This window comes from Chaetodon auriga, chromosome 7 (assembly GCF_051107435.1).
Source record: "Chaetodon auriga isolate fChaAug3 chromosome 7, fChaAug3.hap1, whole genome shotgun sequence".
Lineage (NCBI taxonomy): Eukaryota > Metazoa > Chordata > Actinopteri > Chaetodontiformes > Chaetodontidae > Chaetodon > Chaetodon auriga.
In genome coordinates, this window is record NC_135080.1 from 29,027,394 (window position 1) to 29,039,431 (window position 12,038).

Genomic DNA, 12,038 nt, shown 5'->3' on the forward strand with positions numbered 1-12,038 from the left:
CTAATACTGCTGGTCAAGGTCTGATTAGGTTTAGTCACTTGTTCAGGGTTACGCAAAGATCATGTTAAAATAGATAAGTAGTTAGCTGCAACAAACCTGGCTGAAAAATGTCCTAACATCTTGTTAAAAATGTTAAAAAAAATTTAGTCATCACAACCATGTTGGAAAATTTCCAGACACCTAGTTTCAAGCATCTGGTTTAGTCACCAGAACCACAGATGGAAAATGTCCAAACATCTCATTAAAAATTCCTGGTACACAGCTCGAACAGCGGCCTGCTGTTTGGCAGTTATCTTGCTAGCTGTCACGCCACTACCATCCCCTAATCTGAACTACATCACTTTAGAAAAATTGATATGATACGTATGGAACATACAAATGTATGTATTCATGGTTTACAAAAACCATCAATGCCAACATTTTATTCTGCTAACTGGGCTGGAAGTTTGACAAGCATTAGCCATCATTTAAAAAGATCTGCACTTTCCCCATACATATTCCAGCACAAGGAAATGTTTTTGAAAAACATATATTCAGTTTACTGACCAGCTTAGAGTATATCCATATTAGCGTTGACAAGGCCTGTCTTCCAGTTATAGCTCAATGTAGCTATAGCTTATTAGCCAGTATATTATCTTCTTTATTGTATATTTTTCATGTTTATGTGTATGTTTAATATGCTGCTGCAACAAAAGAATTTCCCAAATTGGGAATAATGAAGTTAAGTCGAAGTGTATTAGGTACACCAAATTCTATTGCTAGAATTAGTCTATTACAACAGTCCTGTAATAAATCCTACCTTCGTAAAGATTATAACGCTCAGGGTTTTTTCTTCTTCTTTTTTTTTTTGTTGAAACAGTTTTGGAGAGGTAAGGATTCAACTTTATGGTAATTCTGGACAATGTAGTTTGTGGTGCCATTGCAAATTGTTTTGTGATATACTAACACGTGTTTCTGTTATTTGCTCCACCCCATTTATACCAGTGAGGGCTAAATAACAGGAACATTTCTGTATATAATGCAATACATGTCAACAGTACCATAAACCATATCCTCAAAAATGATGACACAGTTGAATGATCCCCTCCCTAAAATGCAATGTTGCATTTTTTATTTATTTATTTTTTTTTTTTTGCAGTAATGGAATATTGCAATGTTCTTGTAGATATGATTTATTGAAGGACTGTTGTATTAGACAGTCTTGTGCCTAATAACCTGGCAATAAACTGAAGGTAGTCTGTACTTGTCACCACAGCTTCATAGAGTGTGTGTTATATTCAATATCTCAGTCTCAAGATCATGCTGTTTATGATTGAGTCCTATAATCATGATTCTTTAACAAGCAAGGACTAGCAAACTGGTATCTCATGTTTTTGTTCTGTAGTCCAGGCAGCTGCAAACCCCACCAGGCCCATTTCAGAAGCAAAGAGCTTTTGTCTTGTTAACTTGCTCATATTTTGCTGATTTGGTCATTTTTCCCTGATATCTGTGCTTGTACAATGGATAAATGGGTTTTGTAGTTAAATTGTTTCCCTTTTTGTCTGTTTTAATTGCTTTTATTGTTGATGTATGATCAGGAGTCTCCACAGGATTTTTTATTTTGAAAATTTACCAGATTTTCTAAACCCTTCCTGTGTCTGACTTCCTGTCTGGCTCAGTCTGCTCTGTGTTAAATGAAGCGTTGTTCATCAAAAATAGACTTGGCGTGTATTCTCCACAGAGTAGAGCAGTGCAGATAGCTGCTTCTGGGACGCCTATGAAAAGGAGATGGGATGGGCCCGGTGGAATTGCATAAATTGTCTAGAATGTCAGCGATCAGCTCCGTCAGGTGTGTCATGAACGGAAAGTGGACGTTACATGCCTGATACAATTCTGGGGTTAGCTTGTATAGAAAAATAACAGTCCTATTGATGCTGGTTCTTGAACCTCTAACACACTGTGTCTGCAATCACAGTCTTCTGAGCAAAACTGCTGTTTCAATTACAATGAATTAACCTTCACTGACTGGATAGGCTTGTGTGCTTATCACAGACATTACAGATAAGCCAAGTACAAAGTATGAAGTATAAAAGTGGTGTGTGTGCAGTGTTTAAACAAGCACTGTATGTGCTTGGTTAGTTTCTGGGTGTGTTTGTGTTCACTGGTAGGGTTGGGCAGTGAAGGCATGCAGACTCACCGTCTAGCCCCAGGCAACAAAGGTGATTTGTGTGGTAAGGGAGCATTACAGGAGGAGACTCCTGCTCTGTTGGATGGACTGTGGTCCAAACCAGGCCTGGCAGAATCTGAAAAGAAAGAGGGGGGGGGGGGGGGGGGGGACAATAATCAACTACTACTCACACAGGGAACAAAAATCAATGCCCCACTATTTTAGACTCTGGCCCAATAAAGAGAGCTTTACTGACACTGTCAATCAAAAGCCCTCTATTTTAATATTAGGAAACTGTATGATATAAAAGTCATTGTAATCCGCACATGAATATATCTTATTAAATATTTGGCAAGAGATGTTGAAAATGGGCAAAGACTTTGATTTCTCACCTGTGGCCTACTAGCAAGCCTACAGATCTTTAAATGCTGTTGTTCTCCTGTCACCCAGATACCAAATAATTCTAATATAATGCTCACTGAGGGAAAACCCTTGTAAACTATTATGATCCTTCCAATCAACAACAACAAATCACTCTTTCAAATATAATGATTAAGGTTTGGTTATGTTTAGGCACAAAGACATTCATGGTTAGAGAAAGACCATGGTTTGGCTTAAAATTACTACTTTATTAAATTAAGGGGACCTTTATTGTCATCATCATTAAAAGAATAAACATTTGGCTATGATTGGAGAATCATCATGGTCATGGTTAAAAGAAACCAATGTTGGCTGCTGGCAGGAAATGGGAAAAATAATCTCCTGTTATCGTCTGACATGTTCTTGACTTTTTGTAGCTCTACAACAATGATACACTACTTTTTCCTTTGTTTCCTGATAGATATGGATCAAATCCTGTAGTATCCTGCCACTACAGGATAACAGGTTTGCATCTCATGTCTAAGAAACACTCACATGCACTAAAACTGTGCATATAGATGAAAAAGTCAGTAAAAATATGTATGTTTGAAATATACAATAGGATATTTTCTTGTTCTATTTTCAAATCCAGTGTCAAGTATGTGAATCTTTGCTCTCTTTCTGCCCAAAAACACAGCTAATTGTGCTTACTGAAATGCAGCACCAAGAGGAACCCTTCTAAAAAAATTTAAGTAAAAACTACAATATTTCTTTTTGGAATGTAGTGTAGCAAAAGCGTAAAGTAAGATGAAATGGGAATATTAAAAGAACGTATGAAATGAGAGATAGTCAGAGCCAGAAATTTATTATACAGACTGTACACTTTTAGTATAATTAATTTTGTTTTACAATAAGGCTATCACAAGATTTGTGTGAGCTCACCAAACCAATTTCCTACTGACTATGCGGAAATCATATGATCATGAATTGTAAAGTTGAAATAATTTGATTAAAAACTATTCTGTGAAATCATGTCATCATTCTCTCAGAAATATGTCACATTAAGATACCTTAAGATGTTTCACTGTGCCTATTGAATATCAGATGATGTGTACCACACTGGGTATCTGGAAAGGCATGTGTACAGTCACAGTTGTACATTTGGGCTACAAGCAGAGATCCAAACTTAGGTTTGAGGCACCATCACAGATATGGGTACATGACAAAATTTATGTCACATAGACCATCGTACACAAACAGTTTAATACTAATAGATAACGCAAGACACCCAAGTAACTGATAAATAACAAAGGAAGTATTTTTAAAAAATTAACACAAATGATTCAGGTTAAAACAATTAGCACAAATGATTCAGGATTTCTTTTCACTAACATTTTGTTTGTGAATGATTGTTTTTATTTACATTTTACAAAGTGTCCCAACTTCACCAGAAACTTCACAAAAACTTCAAACCAATTATCCACCTCAACCTCTACAACACTCCCCTCACCCTGGCCAAAGCTGTCACTTTTTAAAGAAATATGACATGGACCTGGAAAAAGAAGGTGATCAAACTCAACTGCCAAAAAACACTTAGTAATCAGTCTTCGAATATGCAGCACAGCCCTGGACTACAGCCTCACAACAGCAATTCAAGAGAGAACAAATCATCCAAAATAAGGCAATAAAAATGGCATACACTCTACCACAGTACACCAGCACACATTAAATCCACAGTATGTCCGGACTCAAAACCATTAAAGAGAGATACATTACCCTCACAGAAAAATACATGAGTCAAGAGAGCAGTGAACAACCCAAAAACGATGAAGCTAATCCAAGAAACACAATGTGCCACCCCTCTCCACAATCCTCCAAAACAACCTACTATAACTATCAAAATCAGTCAAAAGCCCCGAACAGTACTCCCATGATATCATTTAACTTCAGCCTATTTCATTTCATAACATTCCACATACCTTACACATCTAATGCATCTACTTTACTTTGATTTACACCATATACCAGGTTTGGCTTCTAGGTTCAAGTCTCATTCACAAACTTGACAACCAAGAGTAAAAACATGAATTTTTAAAAGAACTCTAAAAAAAAAAAAAAAAAAAAAAAAAAGGAAAAAAAAAAGTCTTCACTTCAGCCTTAAACTAACTATGACTGTCCTGATGCAGGCCTTTGCTTGCCTTTGCCATTCTCTGCATTCTATTTCCAAACTTTTTTTAAATCTAGTTTTTTGCTATTATTATCAAGTGGGTTCTATTTTACATCTTATTTTCAGTTATTTATGGCCTTCTATTCACGTTTTAATATTCATTCTATGTCTTTTTGGTATATGCAAAGAACCTTGAGCTGTGTTTCTTCTATAAGAAGTGCTACACAAATGAAGTTTATCATTACTAATAGCAGTAGTAGTAGAAGAAGTAGTAGTAGTAGTATTAGTAGTACTTGTGATTCTAGGACCATAAGCAAGTCCAATTGCCTTTGGAAGCACTTAGAAGTACCATGACCTGGATGAATGAAAAATCTTCACAGAGAGTAGCAGTAGTAGCAGTAGGTTTTAGTTACCTTTATTTCAGGTCATCAATAATCAGGTGACATTTTTCAACAGTCCTTAGAGATTTATTACTTAATTTTACATATTGTATTTGAAAAACACTGATGCTGACTGTCTAGTTATGTATTAATTAATTAGTCTGATCCTTCCCTTTGATGGTGGGTAAAGTCTAAGGTCAAACACTTAATTTGGTTTCACTCTATGAACATGCTGCATTCGAATAAAAAACTGTTTTTTATCCTGTGCTAATGTGCGTGATAAAAACCCAATACATTTGGTGAAACTAATTATCAGTTTTCCCATCATTCACTCTCTGCTTATATACCCCTTAAAAGTATTTTTTTATTGATCCATATGTACAAAGCCGGTTATCAAATAAAACTCCGACCAGAATAACTTTGCAAATCACTTAAGACACTTATACAGGATATCAGGTGTTTGAAAACATGAGGACAGAGGGTCACCTGTGGAAAGTACGGGCATTACTCAGACTATTGTGCAGCTCTAACAGAACTAGTTTCTCAGGTTGTATTCACATAGATTTCTACTGAAGTATAGGACTATCAAACCTTTGTTCTACTTCTAATAACAACTACATCAACTGTCAATGGGACAACAATATGGAGCAATAATACAACGTATCTACAAAAACTTCCAAAAATTTCCAAAGCAGATACCTAACCATGCTGATATTGCTTTATAGCCAGAAAGGTAATCTTAAATATAAATTGCCAGACATGAACACAGGTTCCCCAAATTTGAGGTACAATAGAAATACAATGTTAAATTGCAAACAAAGCAGACCCTGATGTTCTCTTACTTTCAGACTGCTCAGATGAGACCAGTCTTTTCTTCCTCATTGACCGGTAAAAGCGTGAGTTCCTGCGGATAGGCTCTCTGCTAAATTCAACTTTGGAGTCATCGTCATCATCGTCCTCCTCCTGGCTGGGTTGAACCACGGCTGCTGGATGCTTCTCTGGGGTTTCCTGCGACTTCTGGCCCCACTTACCTCTGAATAGGGCAGTCACAGACATGACAAATAATTTTCTTCCTTTTTTTTTTCCTTTGGAAGTGAGTTAGTTGGTTAAATTCTGTTTTACATTGATACTGGGCGATATATTTTTAATTAGCCGGAATCCAGGAGCAAATCCATGCCGCGAAATGAAAAGTTCTGGTGACAAATAAATCCCAAGTGAATGCAGGACAAACAACAACTCAGAGAAGAAAGAAGTCGTTGCTGGGCCCACTCTTCCTCCTGTCAGGTGGACAGCCGTGTTGTTAGCTACATAGACAGCCTGTGGAACCAGGAAAGTCACTTCACTTTTTTCTGCCTGTAATTATTGCATTTATGACTCTCCTTCTCCTGCTCTTTGTCCCTCCTCTGTTTGGCTCCCTCCCTCTCTCTCTTTACACCACCTTGTTATGTGCTGACATTCCTGAACTCAACCTGGCCTTACCAAGCCTCTCTGTCTCTCTGCTATAAAACTCTCTCTGTTGTGGAACCTGAAAAGCCACCCACTGACACACTATTGTCTGTTCACTTCTCTCTGCTTTCAGAGTTTCTCAGATCCCTCCACAAAATCTATATAGAACATGGTTCTTGCTCTTGGACTTTCTTACACAGGTAAAGATTAAATTGTTCATGTTAAAGTAGAGAGGAAATTATACATAGTATGTTATTTCCCTGTGTAGAGCTGTGTTTTAAAACAACCAGTGTAACGTTTCTGACCATGCTTAACCTGGGCCCCATACTTTTACTTTTATCTCTAGTCAGCTGGCAGGAAGAGTGTAAAGTTCACTTTTTTTTCCATACACCAATAAGCCTGCTTGTGCAACCTTTGCTCAGCAATGCTGAGCTCTGTATTGATATATATAAATAACAAACAACATAATGTCCCAAGAGAGCATTACCTGCTTTGTTGTCCAGTGGAAAATTTTGATTCTGTCCAAGTTGGCTTAGGGTGATGCAAACACTGCTATATTTTGTAATAGCTGTTTTGGACTGCCCTTAAATGCATGATTTCCCTTAAAAAGCTGTTAAATGCACTTTGTGTATGTAATTTGTTTTGGTTATGTTAGTATAAAACCCTTTGACCTACAGTTTGTCCAATTAATTTCATCTTAAAAGATAAGACTGATATTATTCTATATTCTTTGTGGTGTGTTATTGGCAAGGACATTTGTCTTGTTTATAGTGCCACCTTGTGGTGTTCACAAGTATTTGTTTCTCTGCACTTACCTGTACTTCTCGGTAAAGTAAATAGAGTTAGGGCACATCGCAGTCTGTAGCCTCAAATTTGCACTTAACTCTTTGCATTCCTTGATGCTAAAACAATGTTTTTCCAAAAAAAAAAAAAGAAATCCCTCAGTAAACTTAGTAAAGTCAGTAAGTTTGTCATGGAGTTTTTTTTGGGGGGAGTGATTAACTAGTTGGATAGCCAGCATCAGGAGCAAGTAGGGTCTCCACATTCTTCTTCATTCCATCCATCCATCCCCCAATTTTCTGCCATTTCTTTGGGGTATGGTTGTGGTGGCTGGAGACTAATCAAGATAGTCCAGATGTATCTTTCACCAGTGTATTAATATCCTCAATGTCACATGTTTCTCCTTTCTACTCCTTGAACTATTCCCTATTACAGATATGCTATACCTTCTACATTTGTGGTACTCTATTGGATAGTCAATCTCCTCTCGAGCAGTCCACCTTGAATTGGTCCGGTCTATGTCTGTACAGTTTATCTGTAAGACCTTGGCTACCTCCATAGTAAGAACAGGGGGACAGGTTACCTCCGTAGCTAGAACAGAGAGAGACTTCTTATCTGCTGTCTGCTAGGATGGTCTCTAAATATTATGTTAATGCGTCTCTCTGAGGTCTCTGTGTTGTCCAACCTTGAGACCTTTGGGCTCCTAACTGTACAGAAGGCCTGTGATAGAAAATTCCTTCACATCTGCACATGTGCTGATGGAATCATGCACAGCCACAGAGTCATGGGTGAAGAGGGGGTAGAGAAGAGGGCTCAGCACACAGCTCTGTGACACTGGTGTTCAGGGTCAGGGTGGCGGAGGTGTGGTTGTCTAACCTAGCAGACTGGGGTCTGTTGGTCAGGAAGTCCAGGGTGCAGTTGCAGAGAGAGGTACTGATGCCGAGGTCACTGAGTTTGTTTACCAGCTAGGAGGGGATGAGTGTTGAATGCTGTGGAGGGAAGTTAGCATTTGAGTTGGGCCAAGACCAGCATCTCGAAGCACTTAGTGATGATGGGGGTGAGTGCGACAGAGCGGAAGTCCTTAAGGTCCACTGCAGCTGACTGCTTCAGTACCAGCACGATGGTGGTGGTCTTGAGGCACATGGGGACTGCTGCCTCGGCCAGTGACGGGTTGGAGATGTCAGTGAAGACCCCAGCCAGCTGTTCTGTAAAGGCCTTGAGCACGTGGCCAGGTATGCCGTCAGGGCCAGCAGCCTTACTTACATTCACCCTGCTGAGTGCAGAGCGCACGTCATACGTGGAGAGTGTGAGGGTCTGTTCATCTGGGTGGGGAGCAGTTTTGATGAATGGGTGTTTGTTGTCCCATCTTATGTGTGCTGCTTTGGTTTAATTGTGGTTCTGTGTGTGAGCATTTCAACCTGCGTATGAGATATACATATGTTCTTATCTTTAAACATGAGTTAAGTGGATCCTGATGACATTTTGAGCTCTGTTTGAAAACTGAAGTGTTTGAATTATGTTGTGCATGCTGCATCGCCATACACTATTAAAAGGCCTATTTGGCACATTATAATTACTGCAATGCTCCAGAATTATAAATGTGTCCTGTCTTAATTCGACTGCAATGCTCCAGAAAGTTTGAATTAATTCAGACCCTCACCACCGGTTAATGTGGTGATCTGCCTATGGAAGAGCGTGGACTCTTAATCTGTCTTAATTGGAAGTTGTAACCAACGCCAATCATTTGTGAATTTTAAAAAACGATTGCTGGTTTGTTTATACGCTGATCTGCTGATAAAAGGGTGAACGCTTGTCTAAACCATGTGGTTTAGAGATTGATCATGGCAGCAGTCTGATTACAATCCAGTAAATCTGATCAAGCTGGAGTGTTGAGTTGCGTTGTCCCAAGCAGACCTGAAAAGAAAATTGAGGAAACGCCGCCATGCTTATCTCATCTCATTGAATTTCAAAATTGTTGCGGATCCTCCTAATGTGTTAACTTGTTGCTGAGAAGCTAAATTAACCTGAGATTGTGTGGAAATTTGAGAGTAAACTGTTGAATCGAAAGTGGTTATCTTTCGGTCTGAGGTTGCGATAGTGAGAACTGACTGTTTTAATTTTGGAAACTGCTGTTACATGTTTGTAACTGCTGAAGCGAAGCTTATGAGAGCTTCAATCACAGTGACGTGTAGCCCAAAATGACTAACACCTTTTAGGGGGGCGGTACTAGACACACCTCACCTTCTTCGTCAGTTGGTCATTCAGAGTATTGGCCCCCCATAACTCTCCAGCACCACCCCTGGCAGTTTCAATGTATTGAACCTTATCTTCTTCTACTGTGTGTAAAGATAACCACTGCTGGCAGTTTGAGACTAACCATTTACAAAGACAAAAAAACATAATACCACCCTCTTGTGGGCGTTTCGATTAAGTGAGTTTGATGTGTGTTATCCAATTTGTGTGTTCAATTAATGATAGTGCGAACTGCATTAACTTAATTGTATCACATTTTTATTAATCGCTTTGAAGTTTGAATTACTCGTTCAATCATTTTCTTTTCCTGCCTCATTTAAGTTAGTTCTCATTTATAATCTTAACCATTGTATTCAACTTAAAGTTCGAAAATTATCATTCATGCAGTGTTGATCAACTAAGTCTGTGTTTACTGATATTAACCAATTGTTGTAGTTTCATTACATTTAAGTGATTGTTACTGAAGTAAATTACTCACAAATTCAAACAACAAACAGAACCTTGGTTCACTCATTTAATTGATTTGATCAAAGAATCAAATTAAAATTACAAAATTGAGTTTTAAACAGAATTGTTAATTTCAAAAAGAAGAGTTAGAAATACACCTGTATATATAGAGAGAGAAATAAAACGAAATTAAATAAAACTTTGAAATTAACTAATTTTTTTGTTTCTTGAACTTTATTGAACATTTATTAGTCTTGCGTCGATGCTATTCCTTTTTTTTCCTTCTTAAGGACACACACAAATTCAAACTCTTTAACCAAGCTACTGTAGCAGAATTGGTCTGTAACTGACCCTCTTCTCCCCTCTTTGCATTTCTCAGGAGAAGTGGAGTGATAAAACAATCAGACTTTTAAGAGTTATTGACCATTTGGAAAGTTCACAGGAAGGTGTGAACTCAGGCAGAGACAAGATGTCTGGTTGTAGAACAACTTTTCACATTCTTTCAGGGCCACAAGAGTCACTGATAACACCTTCACTTCAAATTTACATCTGCTCAGGACGTTCTCATGGAGGTGCTAACTCTTTCTTGATAGCCCATGGGAGTTGGGAGGACAATAAAACTGCCTGGATGGACGAATGCCATGTCTCAAAGGAATCTTCAAACCAGATAATGCTGATGGGTTGTAAATTAGACATTCCTGAAGCAAACTGTGCTGTATGTCTGTGTGCCTTCTTCTTAACCTACCAAATTAACCAGATCTCTATGTTTGATTTAACTGTAGATGTTATTACATTGCTAAGCTCGTGATCTGTACAATAACAATGCTTTCCTGGTGTTTCTAACTTACAGAATGACGAAACTGTGAATTTAACTATTTCTAAGGTTTTCTCTGAGTTTCTACCATGGAACCATACTGCCATCTAGAGGTTCATAGCGGTTAAGTTGAATGTGCTTCGCAGGAGACATTTATTAATAAGTAACCATAATAGCGATAATCATTTCGGCAAATATAGTCTGCCTTTCTTTATTCCTTCATCATATTAAAGTAGTTATACCCTTAGTCATCATGTTTATTAGGATTAGTATTAGAAAATGTTACCATGTTTATTGTTGAATGTTGTCATTATTCATAAGAACTGTCTAACGCATGTAGTGAACACGCATGTTGTTGTTGAAGTGCCATTGAAAATTGATCATTTAAAGTATATTCGATTGACCATAGTGAGAAGCAGATGAGCCCTCGTATAAATCATTAATTAATTCTCGCTCTGTGAAATGAAATAGTCACGTAATAATAATTTTGAAGACATTTTCGACCCGCCATCGAAGAGTTTCTCAATCTTATTATTAGTAGTCAAAAGCCTTGCCAAACGGCCAACAACTAACTGATCGCACCGAAGACCTGTAGCCTGCTGCTGACCCGCTGGCCCGAGTTAAATAACCATCAGAAGCCGTTCCTCGTCTGTAACCGACACCGAAGATCCTCAGCTCCCGAGACATCCCTGTCCAACACCGGCTCTCAACTGTGGTTTGCTTGATTCGTCCGGCAGACCGCCTGGCAGATCACAGTGACGGACGGCAATGTGGAGCCTCTTCGTGTCAGTTCGGAGCAGACATCTACAGGAGCGTCGCTGACAAAGTAGGCATGCTTAAGCGGTTTTGAATAAGAGTTGGTCCGTGAGGTTAAGATACTGTCAATTTGTTAAATTCTCTAAGTCGTTCATTCAACAAATTAACTTCATATTCGCGTCCCCATGTTCCCTTTTAAACCTACTTCCCATTCTCTTGCCATAAGTTCCTCTGTGCAGTTGTAGGGGAATTACCTCTAAATTAATGTTACATTCGTTAATAAATGCAGGGCACCAACCTTCCTCAGCTAAGAAGGATTTTGTATATCATATCTGGTAATGCTGATGAAATGAACGAATGAACCAACAGTAGATCAATCTGATAATTTAAGGCGTAAACTCTCAGTACAGGGATTGCTTATATCCAGCTCAAAAGGACACCGTCTGACAACGACTTGTATGCAAAAGATTATTTCTTAAACACAATAAT

At 38.4% G+C, this 12,038-nt stretch overlaps 1 protein-coding gene across 2 annotated transcripts in view; it reads right to left on the minus strand.

Moving 5' to 3' along the window:
• ngef (neuronal guanine nucleotide exchange factor) overlaps window positions 1–6,265 on the minus strand; it is a 47,170-nt gene extending 40,905 nt beyond the window's left edge. Inside the window, exons 1-2 of one of the 2 annotated variants that reach the window (XM_076735875.1) lie at window positions 5,896–6,265; window positions 2,177–2,282 (exon numbers count right to left, since the gene is read on the minus strand). In XM_076735875.1, the coding sequence (XP_076591990.1) occupies window positions 2,177–2,282; window positions 5,896–6,109 (320 nt within the window). In that variant the 5' untranslated portion in view covers window positions 6,110–6,265. The remainder of the gene's footprint in view (window positions 1–2,176; window positions 2,283–5,895) is intronic. The other variant, XM_076735877.1, reaches the window with a different exon arrangement.
• Between the last annotated feature and the right edge of the window lie 5,773 nt (window positions 6,266–12,038).